Here is a 19,233-nt window from a genome sequence, read left to right as displayed (position 1 = left end):
AAGTTGAAGATCCCTGGTATCTGTGATGCACACCATTTGGTGAGATGTAGATCCAGTGGCGAGCGTGATACTGAGGAGACCCTGTCTATCCTTGATATTGAGTGTTTGCCTGATAAAGTCATGCTAGGATATGTTAGTTATCCCGTGAGAGCGTTTGTGGGTGCCAAGGTTATGGTCATGTTGCAGCAGTGTGTGGGAGGGACATTCTGAGGTGTGGGAAGTGTGCAGGAGGGCATGGGACAAAGGAGTGTGTAGTTTTGGAGGAAAATGTAGTGTGTTGCAATGTTGGGGGAGTTCATGTTGCTGGGGATCATGTGCGAGTGAAACAGGTTGAGGTTCCAAGGGTTTGAGCAGTGCAAAAAGTGACAAATGCTGAGGCAGTGAGGAAAGTAGAGGATGATGGGCAAAGGGTAAGGGATCATGAGAGAATACCAATAAGTAGTAGGGCAGGAATGAGTGTCCTGAAATAGTTTGTGTTTTAGCAAGGTTGGTTTCTTGGCATTCATCGCTATGGTAATTAACTGTACAGCACAGATGAAAAGGAACGGAAGTCGCAGAAGATAAAAGTAGTAGCAGCAGCAGAAAAGTTATTAGGAGTGAACGATTTTACTGCAGAACAGTTAGAGGAGATCTTGAAAGGAGTCCCATCCTCCCAAGCTAGAAGCCAGGAGTAGGAACAGTTCGAGAAAAGTTGTGGGATAAGGAGTGTGTTTTGATTTTATAGGTGCAGGGTTAGTGGGTGGTGCAAATGTTATTTTACCGTTCACATTTCTATATATATTTGTCAAATTCCGAACTGAGAAGGGCTGGATTTCTCAAAAATCGTCTCATCAGGCGAAAATTCAAACGAAGAAGATCTGCGTTCTCAGTCGTCACTAGTTACCACAGCCACAAATTCATAAACCCCGCCCATTTCTACAATTTAACTTCTTAAAATGTGATTTTAAACCTAACCTTGAACCTAACCTTAACCACACTGCTAACATTATGCCTAACCCTAAACTTTTTTTTTTTTTAAGTGAATTGTTCATATCTAGCCAATTTTGACTTTGTGTTTTCTAGTGGAAACCGTATTTTAAGGCATGAAGAAAGGTTAACTTCCGGGTGTGCGGCATCGGAAACGCTTCATGAGAGAAAGGCGGACCCCTCCTCTGCTGTCCTTTCTTTGAAACTTTATTTTTTAACAATTGCCTGCACTGCACTCTTGAAGTACCAGGTGTTCAATTTAGCAAATTATTTAATTCCTGTAACGCTGCAAAGTTTATAGCCGCCTTCGCTTGACTACGGAGTGATCTGTCAAGAACTGCTTGCCTTGAGAGAAGTGTGACAGCTGCCTTTTTCATCAGGGAAGCCGCAGTGAACTCTTTGAACACAAGAAAATGGGGGATAAAGAATTGATGTGGGCCTTGAAAAATGGAGACCTTGACGAGGTTAAGACCTTAATGAAGGTACGATATACTGTAGCTATCTTACTCGCAAATCAGCCAGCTAAGTGCGCTAGCTAGCTATGTTTTGTCTGTATAGCTAGCAAACGTTAGCTAGCCATGGCATTGCAAGGTTAGCTAGCTAGGTAGCTAACTTTCATTGCTAGCTTAGTGTACATACATTAGCTAACTATCCGTTCACCTAACTATCACAAACTCACTGTAGTTAGTTAGCTAGAAGGTTTGCTTTTACAAACGTTTGTTAAACAATCGGTACCTAGATTGGGTAGATTGTTAGATAGCCAGCGTTAGCAAACTACCATGCTAAACAGAAATGGTTAGCTAGCTACTGCAACAACTTGTTGTAATCTGATTCAATCACAGTGTATCGGTGTGTGTCTTTTTGCTATTACCTAATGAATGACTATTTCTGCAGACAAGCATATATATGGTCAAGTACCTAGCTAACGTTAACTAATTATTAAGCTAGATAGTTGGCTCCTGCTTGAGAATCAGTCTTGGTTGGTTTTAGCAAGCAGCCTAACTAGCTATAGCAAAATCCACAGGCCCCTGTTGTTGTGACAGCTAGCTAGTGTGAAGTGTGCGGGTGTCTCAGAGCTTTGTTGCAAGGCAGATCTATCTAGATGGCTAGCTTGCTAACTTCATGCCGTTGAAAACATGAAGTAGGCCTAATCATACTAGTTTGCGCTCTGCTTTGAATGAGGATGTTCCGGGAAATCTTATCATTCAGCCTCCATACTGACTGAGTCTCACTAATTATCAGGCCACACCTATGCCATTTTTAGAGCAGTGAAACATTAGCTATTGGTCTGTAAAGAGGTCATTTAGACACTAACTTATTTTGGTCAAATTCTAGACATAAAATAGACTCAAACTTGAATCAATCATATTTGAAGAACACTAACGGTGGCAGTCGTTTTGTAGGCATCTCCTTGAAATAGATTTTTATCACCAATGTTGCATTCTCTGTAGGCCTACATTCCAGGCACACATGGTGCATTTGGAAAGTATTCAGACCCCTAGACTTTTTCCACATTTTGTTACATTTCAGCCTTATTCTAAAATGGAGATGTTTTTTTAAAAATCCCTCAACAATCTACACACAATACCCCACAATGACAATGCAAAAACAGGTTTAGAAATTTTTGCAAATGTATTAAAAACCATTTTTTTTCACATTTGCATAAGTATTCAGAACCTTTACTCAGTACTTTGTTGAAGCACCTTTGGCAGCGATTACAGCTTTGAGTCTAGGGTATGACGCTACAAGCTTGGCACACCTGCATTTTGGGGAGTTTCTCCCATTCTTCTCTGCAGATCTTCTCCAAGCTCTGTCAGGTTGGATGGGGAGCGTTGCTACACAGCTATTTTCAGGCCTCTCCAGTTATGTTCGATCGGGTTCAAGTCCAGGCTCTGGCTGGGCCACTCAAGGACATTGAAACTTGTCCTGAAGAGTACAATCTTGGTTTCATCAGACCTGAGAATCTTGCTTCTCATTGTCTGAGAGTCCTTTAGGGCTGTCATGTGCCTTTTACAGAAAAGTGGCTTCCGTTTGGCCACTACCGTAAAGGCCTGATTGGTGGAGTGCTGCAGAGATGGTTGTCCTTCTGGAAGGTTCTCCAATTTCCACAGAGGAATTCTTGAGCTCTGTCAGTGACCATCAGGTTCTTGGCCACCTCCCTGACCAAGGCCCTTCTCCTCCGATTGCTCAGTTTGGCCGGGCGGCCAGCTCTAGGAAGAGTCTTGGTGGTTCCAAACTAATTCAATTTCAAGAATGATGGAGGCAACTGTTCTTGTGGAGCTTCAATGCTGTAGAAATCTTTTGGTACCCTTCACCATATCTGTGCCTTGACACAATCCTGTCTAGGGGCTCTGTTGACAATTTCCTTTGACCTCATGGCCTGGTTTTTGCTCTGACATGCACTGTCAACTGTGGGACCTTAGATGGGTGTGTGCCTTTCCAAACCATGTCCAGTCAATAGAAACAGGATGCACTTCAGCTCAATTTCGAGTCTCATAGCAAAGGGTCTGAATACATATGTAAATAAGGTATTCATGTTTTTTAATTTTAATACATTTGCAAACATTTCTAACCCTATTTTCACTTTGTCGTTATGGGGTAGAAAAAGGCTGTATCATAACAAAATGTGGGGAAGGGGTCTGAATACCCCCCCCCCCCCCCCCCTCCCCCCAAATGCACAGTACATAAGGTATCTAAGCATTGGATCTTTCTGTGATGTACCTGAAAATAATACTGAAACACGGCTTGTGGTTTGAGGTTTAGCCAGTCTGGTGTAGGTTGAACACCTTAAAATAGCTGTGGGTTAACTCTTGTTGAAAGCTGAACCACACTGATGAAGCGTTAGGTCTGTAGAGCTCCTGTGTAAAAGCAACATGTCTTTTTATGCATTTTATTTAGACAGTAGGCTTGGAGCTAGACAATCTGACCTCTATTCTTTATAGACCTATCAGTTGATTAGCTAACTTCTGTGAAATAGCCTAGCTCTAACCATTAGGGTGGACTGTATTTAGGCTCTGCTTTCCTTTCAGCTTTTGGTGATTGAGTTTAATCAAAGTCAGAGGTACAGCTATTAAAAAAAAATCTTTACTGATTTTGGCAAGCAAGACCGTTACTAATGCACTGAGTTGCTGCATTACTCATATTGATCTCAAAGGCTGCGTTTACACGGGCAACCCAATTCTGATCTTTTGCCGCTAATTCGTCTTTTGGCCAATCAGATGTTTTGCCAGTAATTGACCAAAATATCAGAATCTGCCTGCCTGTGTAAACCTAGCCCAATAATCCCGGATTACAATTAAATTGCAATAGGATGGAAATGTTTCAGATCTGGGCCATTCAGTTGCGGAGATGGGGTTTTCCGCCCTTTGCCAAAGATTTTTCAAAAGCAGGCAGCTCCTAGACACTTCATACTGCACATGTGGAAATTAGACTGTGATCCACTGTGGTTTCCCTTATCCCTCAACCTGAATGAAGCCAGTGAAATTTGCCCCATATTACCCAGCTCCTGGAGGTAATATTTGAAAACTATTAGAACGGGGATGAGATACCATCATGCCTAATGGATTCAGTTGGCTTGGGTGTAAAATGAAGGTGTGGAATCCGGTTTCCACTGTTTTCCCTGACCTTCAGGGGAATGGTGACACAGGTGAGCATGCCAGAGATGGGCCTCTGTGGGTTATATATATGGGCCTCTGGGTTATATATATATATATATATATATCATACAGCTAGTGACAGGATAGCAGTTTCACTACACATCACTGTCGGGTTAAGCCGTTATGTTTGTCATTCATATATATTCATATTTGAACTGCAGGAAGGGCAACTAGTGTCTGCAGCTGCTGTCTCAGTTTATCCAATTGGAACCTTTCTCACCAGGCTACATTAGCCTAACTCACGGGAGAGTAGAGAGGAATGTGTAAACTCTGAATACAACACATGGATGGACCATAGGCTACATTTACCTGAGTTATGGAGATCTATCAAGCTTCAGAAATCCAATGAATTGCAGCAAAGGCATCCATTGGATCACTGTGCTGTCTAGCCTAAGCTTTTGACAGCAGGTGAGTGGTGCTAGCATTACCCAAAGCCTGGCTGTAACCTTTACTGCGCCAGATTGATTATCACGCCCGGCCAGCACAGCTAAAGACTAGCCCAGACCCCGACTCATCCCCCTGATAGGCTTGTTGCCTTAATTCCATTACCGCGTAACTGCCCTATTCGGAGACTCAAACAAAAACCATTGACTTCAAAGTTTAGCAAACCATACAACTCAATGCGCAAGGATTTGTCTACTCTTAACAATTTCCACTGAACATTTTACAAAACACATTTACAGCAAGAACTATGCAAAAACAAAGTTTGATAACCGCACTAAACTGAGATTTTACCGTATTTCTTTTACCAAACTTTGCATCAAGTTTTTTTTTTCTTACATTTTTTATTTACTGTGGAAATTGTTCAACGTTGTCATTGTGCATAGAGCTGTATGATTTGTTCAAAGTTGTCATTGTGCATAGAGCTGTATGATTTGTTCAAAGTTGTCATTGTGCATAGAGCTGTATGATTTGTTCAAAGTTGTCATTGTGCATAGAGCTGTGATTTTGTTAAACTTTGAAATCAATGGGTTTTGTTTGGCATACATTTTTTAAGTGAAAAAACTGAGTCATCAAATCTGCTGGTGACCAACACAGACGAAGGATAGCCATGCCCCCTCAACCCCAGCTCTAGTGTCTCTCCATCACACTCTTGCTTCCTGTAATAAGATATGTCTCTCTGTCACACAAGCTGAGTAGGTTCTGCTTCATGTTCATGCGTACACCGTAGGTCCTAGCTAATGTATAACCTATAGAGCTGCTGTCTGGGAATCCATTTCTGTCCTGTAGCTAGCCAGGTACTATAGAAAGTCATTAAAATGGGTTGGTTTTATGCAGGATGCTTAGCAGGTGAATACATTCCAGTCCTCTCTTTCCTCGGGCCAGATAGCCAGCTAATGAGAAAGGTGCTATGGTATGACATGGTACTGACAACGCTACCCGGTCTGAGTGACCGGTCTCTGTAATGAGTATTGTCCCTTCAGGACTACCCACCGCTCCACACAATGGACTGTGGAGGAGCTATAGAGCCTGTCTTTCTTCTCGCCTGTAGGCTTGACAGTTTGAGGCCTCGCAATACCACAGCAGGGAGACTCTAGGAAGAGGCGTGTGGTGTGATTGTGTGACGGCCTCTGTTTTGAACTGAGGGGTGTTTCTGGCACAAGAAAGGATTTCTATTATGTGATTTATTAACTGTGTGCATGTCCATGCAGTAAGTGTTTATGTTCCTTTTTAGCAAGCGGGTGACCAAGTCTTGATACAGGAGGGGAAGTTGTGTAGGTGATGGTATCTCAACCGTTTTTTAAATATTTTTTTTTTAGGATGAGGATGTGAACAGGACCCTGGAGGGTGGCAGGAAGCCCCTGCACTATGCTGCTGACTGTGGCCAGGCTGAGATGCTGGAGTTCCTCCTCTCCAAGGGCGCAGATGTCAACGTAAGAGCTGCTAGTGGGAATACTGCTATCAATATAGGCCTACTGCTGTTATACAGTTATTAGAATACTGCTGTCAATATAGGCCTACTGCTGTTATATAGTGATTAGAATACTGCTGTCAATATAGGCCTACTTTTATACAGTTATTAGAATGCTGCTGTCAATATAGGCCAACTGCTGTTATACAGTTATTAGAATGCTGCTGTCAATATAGGCCTACTTTTATACAGTTATTAGAATGCTGCTGTCAATATAGGCCTACTGCTGTTATACAGTTATTATAATACTGCTGTCAATATAGGCCTACTGCTGTTATACAGTTATTAGAATGCTGCTGTCAATATAGGCCAACTGCTGTTATACAGTTATTAGAATGCTGCTGTCAATATAGGCCTACTGCTGTTATACAGTTATTAGAATGCTGCTGTCAATATAGGCCTACTGCTGTTATACAGTTATTAGAATGCTGCTGTCAATATAGGCCTACTGCTGTTATACAGTTATTAGAATGCTGCTGTCAATATAGGCCTACTGCTGTTATACAGTTATTAGAATGCTGCTGTCAATATAGGCCTACTGCTGTTATACAGTTATTAGAATGCTGCTGTCAATATAGGCCTACTGTTATACAGTTATTAGAATTCTGCTGTTAATATAGGCCTACTTTTATACAGTTATTAGAATTCTGCTGTTAATATAGGCCTACTGCTGTTATACAGTTATTAGAATGCTGCTGTCAATATAGGCCAACTGCTGTTATACAGTTATTAGAATGCTGCTGTCAATATAGGCCAACTGCTGTTATACAGTTATTAGAATGCTGCTGTCAATATAGGCCAACTGCTGTTATACAGTTATTAGAATGCTGCTGTCAATATAGGCCTACTGCTGTTATACAGTTATTAGAATGCTGCTGTCAATATAGGCCTACTTTTATACAGTTATTAGAATTCTGCTGTTAATATAGGCCTACTGCTGTTATATTGTTAGTATTTAACAACCGTATTCTAATATGAGTCCTTTGTTTTATTAGTTCTGATATGGAAGAAGGCTATGGTGGTAGCCCTCTCTGTCACCTATCTGCTCACGTTAGAGAGATCAGTTATTACTGATGACCAAGGAGGAAGGAATGATGCGTTTTCCATTCTGTGTGTTTGCATTAATTTGCTTATTGAATAGATCTAATGGTACCAGAGAAAACAACACTCCCTTATTCTGAATCCACTCATACAAAGCTTTACTATAGTCAACCACATACTGTAGTAACGACTCAGACCGACATGACTTAACTACTGTAGACTCTGCTAGTTTTGTTCAGACATGTAGAGAGTGGTTAAGCTCTATGTTTGGACCAATGGGATTCCTCCATTATAAGGGACTTGTCATTCTCCTGAAGCCCCCCCCCCCCAATTCCCTCAGTGTGGAGAGAGCAGCACAGTCTAACTGGCCACATAGTCTGTCAGAATGCTCCCCTGAGCCTCAACCCATTACCACACTGCAGTGGAGGGAATCGATCTGCTGTTACAATGGGATGGAGTAGAGTGATGGTTGTGGCATTTACAAGTTAGGGAAGGTGACCGTATTGTACAGTTCTGCGCTAGTATCTTTCTAGGTATCCTCGGTGTGCAACTGTTCTTAATATTATAAATTCTTAACCTTATTCGAAGCTCTTCTTTGGTCTCAGTCCCCTCAGCCCCTCAATATTGCCACACAAGCCTGAACGTGCTTATGGATGTCACTGACCCAAGACGTTATAGTTAGTTTCACACAGACACGTGTTGACCGTTCAGGCGATACTTGCTAGAGCTGGAAGTTCTGACCTTCCAGTGTGAATTTGGAATGCTTGTTAACTAGGCCCAACTCTCACTGCACACAGTCTGTAGAGCCATGTCCTCTCCCCACCTCCCTTATCTGCCTCACGGTCTGATCACCACCACACTTGTCATTCACTCCAACATCCATCAGTCTGCCTGTTACACCATTTTGTTTTCTCTAGGCTTGTATCACTAACACCCCACTCTGTCTCTCTTCCCCAGTCCCTTCAGATAAGGGGCCCCAGCCAGGGCTCCTGAAACAGGGGAGATAAATAGTGGCAGAGTGGATTTCCTCTAATTCATTGATGTGATAAGGAGAGAAATAAAAGCTCTCCCTCTGAGTTATTTCCTGTGATAACGAGAGTGACGTGATGTGCCCTTGTTGGAGGCAGGGACGACTGGTCTGCTGATGTATGGCGCCTGTCCACGCACAAACCCGCTCACTCCCTTTTTTTTTCACTTTCTTTGGTCTCCCACAGGCCCCAGACAAACATGGTATCACTCCGCTGCTCTCTGCCACGTACGAGGGTCACCTCACCTGTGTCAAGATCCTGCTAGAAAAGGTAACGCCACACACACGTGCACAGAGCTGTCTTTACACTCGTCAGAGCCAATTCTGTGTTGGAAGTTCTGTGTGATGTGTAACTGCTGAGGTATCTCCTGTATGACAAGGGACTACAGTAAAGGCTGAATGTTCAGTGACTGTCTGGTCCTGCCTGCCCAAACCTTCCGTTCTGTGTGGAGGGAGCTGGAATGTTCCCAGACCTCATCACACAGCACTGCTGCTGTTTGTTACTCTCCCACAAGCTAGCGCCACACACACACACACACACACCTCTCACTCAGCTCTGGAACACTGAGGAGATGATGATACGATGGCTGAATGTGACACCAAGCATTGCTAAGAGCTGCTGGCAATACTAGTGCTGTTTGAATGAATGCTTACAAGCCTGCTGCTGCCTACCACCGCTCAGTCAGACTGCTCTATCAAACATCAAATCATAGACTTAATTATAATAAACACACGGAAATACCAGCCTTAGGTCATTAATATGGTCAAATCCGGAAACTATCATTTCGAAAACAAAATGTTTATTTCAGTGAAATACGGAACCGTTTCGTATTTTATCGAACGGGTGGCATCCATAAGTCTAAATATTGCTGTTACATTGCACAACCTTCAATGTTATGTCATAATTACGTAAAATTCTGGCAAATGAATTACGGTCTTTGTTAGGAAGAAATGGTCTTCACACAATTCGCAACGAGCCAGACGGCCCAAACTGCTGCATATACCCTGACTCTGCTTCCACTGAACGCAAGAGAAGTGACACAATTTTCCTAGTTAATATTGCCTGCTAACATGAATTTCTTAACTAAATATGCAGGTTTTAAAAATATATACTTGTGTATTGATTTTAAGAAAGGCATTGATGTTTATGGTTAGGTACGTTGGAGCGAATGCGCTTGTTAAATCATCTGTTTGGCGAAGTAGGCTGTGATTCGATGATAAATTAACAGGCACCGCATCGATTATATGCAACGCAGGACAAGCTAGTTAAACTAGTAATATCATCAACCATGTGTAGTTAACTAGTGATTATGTTAAGATTGATTGTTTTTTGTAAGATAAGTTTAATGACAGCTAGCAACTTACCTTGGCTCCTTGCTGCACTCGCGTAACAGGTGGTCAGCCTGCCACAGTCTCATCGGAGTGCAATGTAATCGGTGTCCAAAAATACCGATTGTAATGAGAACTTGAAATCGGCCCTAATTAATCGACCATGCCGATTTATTATATATTTTTTTAATCGGTTGACCTCTAATATGGATGGAACCAGATCACCTCTTAGGGATGGGACAGTCACGATACATGCAGAGACCGAGATATCATGTGGCTGGAGCCAGATCGCCGTCATCATCATTCGCTGTCATCAGGCGAAGGCAGGCCCGGGTCACCGCCAGCCAAGGGCTCATCAGCAGGGGTTAGGCCTGAAGTGGAGTGCGAGGAGATATGAGTTGACGCTCCACACCACAGCAGCCTGATGGCTCATTTCAGCCAGAAGCACCAGCACCACCATCAGGACTGGAGCTCTGAAACACTTTCTCTCTGGCTACCTTTCCCCACACTGTTATTACACATCAAGAGCAACAGCAGGCCAGTGCTTGAATGTCTACTCATTGATTCATGTCCACTCGTTTATTCAGCTTTAAGAAACATTCAGAGGAATCTGATACTGCATCGTTAGTCCACTACTACCAGAATGTATCATTCATGATAACTCAAATATTCATTTTGGACAAAATGCTTGATAGTCTCGGAAGTGTGCACCTGAGCATCATGGGAGCTGACCTCTGACTGCCCCCAGGAGGTTCCTGCATTATCGAAGGCCTGTTAACCCTGTGTCTAACCAGCCAGCAGGCTGGGGGAGGGAGTGTTGCTGACTTGACTACAGGCCAGAGAGACGGCTTCAGAACAACACGGGGCTTGTTAATTATGAATCAACACTGAATCCCTCCCTTAACAACTCCCACTCTTTTATTTGTATTAACCCATCAACCCCCCCCCCCCTAAAAAAAATATTTTTTTATTTTACAGCTTTTGTGCTACATACACATTTTACATACATGGTACTTTTATATAAAGCAGTCACAACAAAAATACATTACCAAACATAAGCTCTTCAATCCCACCACTCTCAGCCCATCCCACCTATCAACATAGACCACACTCTTTTAACTGTTGGCCATGGCCATTGGGTCAGGAGTATGATATTATTCAGCCTAGTCTTCTAGCTGCATTAGACCTGGGGTGTATTCAGTGATGTGAAACGGTCTGAACGTTCTGTGAAATGTTGCAGATAGAAATGGAATGAGTAGAGCTCACACTGTTCCTTGTTCAATCATCTGTTCTACGTCATACGTTTCTATCTACAGAAGAACGTTCTGTTACGTTACATCCTCCTGATCAGGCCCCAGTCTACACTGTGCTAGGCAAGCGAGGGAGAGTGATTGTGTATGGGTACCGCAGTGTGAAGAATGTGTTGTGATGGATTTAAGACTTGAATGAAGGGTGGGCTGGGTAACAGGAAATTAGTTAGTAGGATTGTGCAGACTACCATTTCCTCCCTGTCTAAATGTAGACCTCTGCGCACCACTATGGGCATGTTGCTAGGAGGGAGGAGGACTGGGGGGAGTGAGACATGCTATTAAGCTTCTCTCTTCTCTCAGGACGGTGTTTAGGTTTTGGGACTAACTAGCCAAGATACTTTTTCATGTGCTCGACAATAGATGCCAGAAATGGTTTGTTGTGGACAACTGTGTGTGTATAGATAGATAGTACTACCTTTTCCAGGCTTATAGTGGCTCAGTTGGTTGAGCATTGTGCTTGCAACACCAGGGCTGTGGGTTCAATTCCCACGGGGAACCAGTATGAAAATGTACTCACTACTGTAAGAACTCTGGATAAGAGCGTCTGCTAAATGTTACACTACAGCCTCCCCCTCACCCTCACTGTCTTACAGTACAGCATACCCCTCACCCTCAGTCTTACAGTACAGCATACCCCTCAACCTCACTGTTGTCTTGCAGTACAGCACCCCCCTCACCCTCACTGTTGTCTTGCAGTACAGCACCCTGCTCGTGTTTTGGTCAAACAGCCGTCCAATCTTTTTCCTCTTCTTTGAGCACAGTGCAGCCAACAGAAGTCGGTTTCTCCATCCCCATACAGATATCAAGCTCTCCTTTCTTTCCTCTCCTCCCTCGTTCAAGGCCATGTAAAATATGCCCCGTGAACGGCCCCGCGGCCGCTTGACTGGAGCGGGCGGGTCGATGGACTCCTGTAAGCATCACATCTTATAACCAATTCTGAGGGGAGGAGATCTGAGGGCCTGATAGATTATGCATGGGCAGTCTCCTTTCCACTCAATAATGGCATAATGAAGACTTAATGGACACCTCGGCCAAGAGGCAGACTTGCATAACCCCTATTACTACTTACTGCACACACACACACACACACCGTGGCGTTGTTTGTCTCTGTCACTCCAGGGTGCTGTGACTGGCCTACATCTCACTTAGCTCAGGCTGTATCACATCCGGCCGTGATTGGGCGGCGCACAATTGGCCCAGCGTCGTCCAGGTCTTGCCGGGGTAGACCGTCATTGTAAATAAGAATTTGTTCTTAACTGACTTGCCTAGTTAAAGGTTAAATACGTTTAAAAAATAGTTGCAGCCTGAATCTCTTCCTGGCTGGATGTTTGGACCATCAGTGTTTACTGGCTACCATCATTACTCCCATTTTAGACTAGCTCATTATTCTAAGTGGAGACCGGTGGATGTCCATGGTAGATAGCCTCCTCCACGTCCCTCAAGTCTGCAGTTGTTTTCTCCCCCCTCTCAGTAGAGCCCAGGGAGAGTGAGAAGCCGTGTCGGTATACGACAACACGAGTTGGTCTTCACTGGATAATACAGCTAGCTAGCTCCAGTTATGAGTCAGGGAATGCTCATTATATGGTGCTGGAAGGCTCCTGTAGGTAGTCGGCTAGGTAGCAGCCTTCTCCCAGGCTGTGTTGACTAGGAGTCTTGTTGAGATGAGCGTCGGGGTGAAGTGGTGCTGTTGTGTGAATGAGGCCTATGGAGTACTGTTACGTCTGGGTCCTCCTCCACCGGTACCAGCTGCTAGCTAATGACTTCCCCTGAGCTAGAGGGCCTCCTCCGCCTCCTCTTCCTCCTTGTTCTCTTTGCCGTCAGCCCGCGAGAGCTGAGAAGACGATGACCATGGAGAACAGCAGGCTTGGTCACAAGATGCCTCACTAACACACCATCCAACTACAGGTGTTGAGGCTTCGCTCCTGCTCGTTCTCTCTCACTGCGTGTCTGCAGATTGCTGGTTTGTTTAACCATGTTACCACATTTATTTAGTGATAGTTTGGTCCTGTTATGAATATTGAAACCCATACAATCTCACTAAGCCAGGTCGTCATTGTAAATAAATTAAAAATATATAACTTTTCACAAAGTTGCATCAGAACACTGTAAACTGTATTGTGAGATGCAAGTAAACTCAAATGTAGCTTTTCCCCCAATTTTAGAGATCTCTTTCTAAGATGGTATCCACCAGTCCTGTTTAATCCATGTAGCCCGTGCCACGCTCCGATGCCCCTTTTGGCAGCACACACACTTTCTGCCTGGCACTCAGTGAGTCAGGCTTCTCCACTCGACAATGGCGTGTTCTCTGCCCGGGCTCTGTAAGCCCCCGCTAAGAGGCTGAAGTCTTCCATTAAAGTTGTTGGTCTGGTAATGCTCGACCACTCGTCAGCTAGTCTTCTTGTAAGTTTTATCCCACTTTGTCCGTTATTTGCAACCCTTGCTGCATTCCCTTCACCCTCATTCACCTTCACTGTCTTGTTCTTAAACAGTGTGTGTGTGTGTGAGAGATGAAGAGCAACATTGGGTTAGAGGGAGTCGGCCAGAGCAGGGCGCTACACAGCTTTGCTTCTCTTGAACCTATAATGAGTAGTAGTTTGGGATGCTTGTTGATTAGTTAATCAGTGATTAAGCGCAGTGCCTTGCCGGTCCTTTTGGAATGCACTTGGAGAGGGTGAGAGAGACTACATCATCACAGAGTGGGTTGAGGGGGACAAGCAGGTTGGCCCTCACTCTCACAGAGCATTACTGATGGGCTGAACCTGTGTCCTTGGGTAGAGGGCCGGATGGGGGTGTAGGGTGAACACTGATTCTAACCTTGGCCTGTAGTTCACTTTGAGAGAGAGAGAGGGTTCACACTGAGGTTGAGGCCTTGACGCTCCACTCAGATCATAATGTCTCCCTGTCATGTCCCCCCCCCCCCCCCCCCCCCAGGGAGCTGACAAGGAGCAGAAAGGACCAGACGGGCAGAGCGCCTTCGAAGCAGCCGAGACCGACGCCATCAAGGCTCTCCTCAAGTGAGACGGGAGCCTAGAAGGGACGGACAGGTGGATGCAGCAGTGGTCCCCCAGACAGACAAGATGGACACACCGCTTCCCCCGACCTCTGTCTTTAGCACTGCTTTGTCTGTTTGCGGTTTTTGTTTTTTCCCTTTTTTTGTTTTATTTTTTAAGTTGTAGGGATTCTCTCTTCTTGCCTCTTCAGTAGCCATTGAATGGATGAACTTGTCAATCATGTCTCCCTAAGGGACCAAACACTGAGGGGAAAAGCACTGACTTGGACCCTCCCTGAACACGCAAGGATGCAATGTAAAAATGAATAGAGCTTAACTCTTAAATTTGATCGCTCAAGTCCTGTGTGCACTCCTTTCACAAAGATGTTGGCAGAAAAACAACGGAGACATTCAATAGTGTTCATTTTTGTTGGCCGTTTTCAGTATTGTAAGACCACTTGGTTATATTCATCTTCCAAACATCAGTTGTGCTAGATGGAGAACGGTTGTAAAGATGAATTCTATTAGCCTAGTAAGATGGCCTCCTCTTTCCCCTGGCTGTGTACTGTAGCTCTTCTCTGTAGACCTGACTGGCTAACTGTCCAGTGCTTCAACTAGGGGGGTTTGTACTGTATGAGAGGGTAGGTCCTGTTTAGGTCGCTAATAATATTGGTTACCCACTCTCTACGTAACCCTCTACTGATAACATATCACACTAAACATTAATGACCAAGGTTACTCTAACGTATAATAGCGTAAATACCCCCTTGACCAATCACCATGTTGGCTATTACAAAAAATGTATGTAAAAAAAATATTGATTAATCTGTTATTAAAACATTGCTGTGTAGTGGTGGCATTATGTCAACATTGACCATTTATGCAATTTAGAATTGCATAATGTTTTTCCCTTTTTGAGTGAGTTTTGAACGTGTTCTGATCTGCAATCCTTTGTTTCCGCAGTGTGTTTTGTATTAGATGAATTTGGTGGGTGGGCTCTGAACAGAGGGATATACAGGGGTGTAGGGTTCAAACTGTGGATCGGGGAAATGATGGTCCTCTCTGTGTTTGATTAACCTGCCGGCTCTGCTGCATGTCAGAACTGCTTCTACTGCTACGTTCTCCAAAATGGATGCCTTCCTCTTTTGGTTGCTTTCAAATAATTACAATGCAATGGTAACAAAATACAAAACGCTTTCTCTCTGGCATTGTTGTGAGGGGAAAACTGAAATAAAAAATCTTAATTATTCTTGTCTTTGTGGTAATCCATTGATTTTGTTTTCTGCTGGTATTGTCAACTTTTCAGTCAGTCTTACAAATCGGAAAACACTCATTGACTGCTCTTCGAACGGACACTTCTGAGCGGTGCGCACACTTAACTGTAATCTATATTAGTTTCTTTGTATACAGCTATACACGTCTGTGCACCCACTTACCTGCGAGGCTGCGATCCATACTAGGTGCTTTGTATACAGCCATGCCCTTCATCTTAATGACTTGAGTATTGCTTGTGTCTTTGTCAAACTGTCAGCATCAAAGCCCCCCTCCAGCTGTGTCTGAGCCTGGAGCACAGTGGGTTGTCCTGACTGAATAACAAGCAGCAGCTATTGATTCCATTGATTCCTCATTATACTGTCTGGGCTCTCTGAGTGGTGAGTGTCTCTGGCAGGGGGAAAAATTACTTGCTCATATTGTTCGCTGGCTGCTGCCTCTCAAGTGCACCCAGTCCCAGGGGAACTAGCTCGCTCTCCCCCCGGTTAAATACCCTCCTCTGCTTAGTTGTTGACTAACACCTAGCCAGTTGCCTCCCATTGGGTAAAGGGCCAATGGAACACTATCAAGGTCTGCTGCTCTCTCCAGCCTATAGGATGACATTTAGAAAATATAGGCTGAGGTTTGAGAAAGGGATGTTTATCACTTTGACATCTTGGTGTTTTATTTTCCCTTCGCTGGTGTCTTTATCTTCAAATCCTTTGGTTTCTCAAAAGGAATCGGTCCGTGTTCATGAGCTTGACCTGAACAAAGTCTCCCTTTTCAACTCCGATAGGCCTGTGTCTTTTAGGAGGTGAATGAGGAATCTTGATGGTATGGGGGAGTATGACCATTGAGTTGCTTCCCTGATGCTTGTAGACATGGGTCACCTACCAGGCACATTGCTCTGTACAGAGGAGGGCTGAGAGCATGACGTCAGTCTGAAACACAACACAACAATGTGCTGTGATTGGGCAGGGCCCAGGTCTTTTTTATATTTCACTAAATGACGCATGGCTTAATGAAGAGCCAGTTTTGTACCGTCTGAGATCATAATCCGCTTTCTTCATCCCTACACATTGCATGTTATGTTCTGTTATGCTCCCTGACAGTCAATAGAATACTGTGGACTAGCTCAGGTCAGGAAACACATTCTGTCCTGGCCCATTGGCCATTACTCGACACATACCCCATCTAAAACAATGGTATCATTGAAAAGAGCTGCACACTGGAACGGTGCTAACGTACGTGTTTGTGAAGTATATTGAGTATGGCTGAAGTGGGCGCGCTGCCTAGTATCCAATGGTGTTTCTGTTATAGAGGCTTTTCTTTCTTCTCTAAAAGGCATTACTGGCGATGATCAACTGCACTGTTCTGCACCACACTAAGAGCAGTGAACCCTGGGGCGCACACTAAAAGTACCCAACCATTTCAAATGGTGAGGCAACAGTTGGTTGCAACATGTTTCCTGCTGTGCCACTCAAGCTTGACTAGAGTCTATGATGGAACCCTGCTACACAAAACATAAACAAAAGCATTCAGTAGCAGGTGAAAGACATTTCACCCAGCTTAACCTGTGGCTGATAGACAACAGTCACCATAATGTCTTCTTTAGTCTGTAAATACTAAAGGTAGCTGGAGAGAAGAGAGCATGGGAGAGAGAACAGAGCGAAACTGGATGAGTGTAGTGGCAGGCCTGTGAAGTGTTGGCGTTAGGTGTTCTGTTAATCAGACAGACTCGTGCCTCTCTTTCCCCTGCCCGTGTCTAAAGCCTTCCCCTGTCCGTCTCCCCGAGAATAAAGGAGAAATCAATCATTCCAGAGCTGTGAAACATCGACATAAACTCAGACTGCGAGTGCAAATTTTGTTCAGCCCTTGTCTCTTCTCTGATTGGGCCTCTACACGATTAAAATGGTTAGAAAGGTCTGTCTGTCCATTCTTGATTGGCAAGGAAATTCTGCTTGGGAATATAAAGCACTTAATTTCCTACTGTCTTTGGAATGCAGAGGCACAAATACTCTTCATATGTGTCGAGAAAAACCTATGATTTAGGCTGATGATGAATAAGAATTGATTCATTGCCTCCGTCTTGTCAATTAGCCTATAAATTGCCTCTCTCCACAGGCCTGCGGACCTGCTCACAGGCAGTTCCGGCGTTTTCAACTGAGCTTTATCTGCCTAGACCAGGGAGGGAGATCCTGTTTTATAATCAAACCATAATAATTTGCTTGAAAATGGAAGCCGTTCCCAGTAGTTAGATACTGTTTGTAGTCTAGGGGAGAATCTCAATTCCATACTCCTCATGTCCTCCCTCCTCGCCTCCTTCTAAAAACCCACTGGAGGAGAAGGTCAGAGGGGCGAGACCTCTGGCTTTCTCATCCAATGGGTTTTGAGAAGGAGGTGAGGAGAGAGGAGTGAAGACGCGAGGAGTATGGAATGAGATTCTCCCTTGGAGGCCATCTATTTTGATGTGCTGCTTATCGGAAGGCTATTCTATATGTGATAGTAAGACTGGGTCAAATAGACATAAAAACCAATGTTTGAACCAGGTCAAATAGACATCAAAACCGATGTTTGAACCAGGTCAAATAGACATCAAAACCGATGTTTGAACCAGGTCAAATAGACATCAAAACCGATGTTTGAACCAGGTCAAATAGACATCAAAACCGATGTTTGAACCAGGTCAAATAGACATCAAAACCGATGTTTGAACCAGGTCAAATAGACATCAAAACCGATGTTTGAACTTGCGCTTCCTATCAGGGAGTTGGTCTAATGTTTCATATATTCATGAAGTGAAAAGAAAAAGCTATTTTACATACATGTCAGACATGATAAAGATCCATGGGTTTCTTTCTGTTCCCTTGAACTCTACTCCCACCTTCTGTATGGAAAAGAGAACCGCACCAACTGGGGTTTTTTTCTTCCATAAATGATTATGCAACCACATACGTGCATTTAGACTCAAATAGATATCACACTTGTGAAATACCAATTCACAAAGAACACTGTTCTGTTCATGATTATGTTTCACCAAAGTGAATGGTCTAAACCTGATAATGTAGGGAATAGTAGAAGCAGATTGATTGCTAAGTGTCCTGTCTCACAGACATAATTGCCAGACGCAGTAATTAGCGTGTGTACGCATGGACACACACATTCACACACACACATTCACACACACACCATCCTCTCTACTCCAGTTTTTATCTATTTCTACAGAGTTTCCATGTAGAGTGGAGCTCGTGACTAACCAGCTCTAAATGCTGCCAAATGAAGTAACAAATCCCGGTCATTATAATAATAATGATTTGTCTTTCTACCTATGATTGTCTCTGGACGATCCTCTGCCTGTCTCCTGTTTTTTCACCAAAAGGCATGGTCTACACTACATAGTGCAGGGAATAGTAGAAGCAGATTGATTGCTAAGTGTCCTGTATTACAGACATAATTGCCAGATGCAGTAATTAGTGTGTGAGCGCATGGACACACACACACACACCGTCCTCTCTCCTTCCTGTTGCTACTGAGAATCCATGCAGAGTATGATAGTGATAGTAATTTGTCTTTCTATCAGTTATTGCCTCTGGACGATCCCCTATGTTTGTACTTTTAATTTCAATAAATAATTTGTCTTCTTCAGAGAGAAATAAAAAAGGAAAACCATTCCTCTGGAAAAAATAACACTTTTCATATATAAATTAAGCTCAAATCCCTCAGGCAGTTTAGATTGGCGAAACGGTTTGGCT

At 43.7% G+C, this 19,233-nt stretch overlaps 1 protein-coding gene across 1 annotated transcript; it reads left to right on the top strand.

The window, feature by feature from the left end:
• Window positions 1-1,109: 1,109 nt before the first annotated feature.
• On the top strand, window positions 1,110-15,479 carry LOC120049973 (myotrophin-like). Its single transcript, XM_038996518.1, has 4 exons — window positions 1,110-1,448; window positions 6,383-6,496; window positions 8,790-8,873; window positions 14,173-15,479. The coding sequence occupies exons 1-4, from the start codon at window positions 1,380-1,382 to the stop codon at window positions 14,257-14,259; spliced, it is 354 nt and encodes a 117-aa protein (XP_038852446.1). The 5' UTR covers window positions 1,110-1,379; the 3' UTR covers window positions 14,260-15,479.
• The last annotated feature ends 3,754 nt before the right edge of the window (window positions 15,480-19,233 follow it).

This window comes from Salvelinus namaycush, chromosome 6 (genome assembly GCF_016432855.1).
Source record: "Salvelinus namaycush isolate Seneca chromosome 6, SaNama_1.0, whole genome shotgun sequence".
Taxonomy (NCBI): Eukaryota; Metazoa; Chordata; class Actinopteri; order Salmoniformes; family Salmonidae; genus Salvelinus; species Salvelinus namaycush.
The sequence above is the reverse complement of the archived record's forward strand: the minus strand, read 5'-3'. Positions and strand labels throughout refer to the sequence as shown.

Bases quoted from the DNA above. Each gene is read 5' to 3' on its own strand.
- LOC120049973 (XM_038996518.1), top strand. From the start codon at position 1,380: ATGGGGGATAAAGAATTGATGTGGGCCTTGAAAAATGGAGACCTTGAC. The intron at 1,449-6,382 runs GTACGATATACT...TTTTTTTTTTAG, and splicing joins AGGTTAAGACCTTAATGAAG to GATGAGGATGTGAACAGGAC. The intron at 8,874-14,172 runs GTAACGCCACAC...CCCCCCCCCCAG, and splicing joins TCAAGATCCTGCTAGAAAAG to GGAGCTGACAAGGAGCAGAA.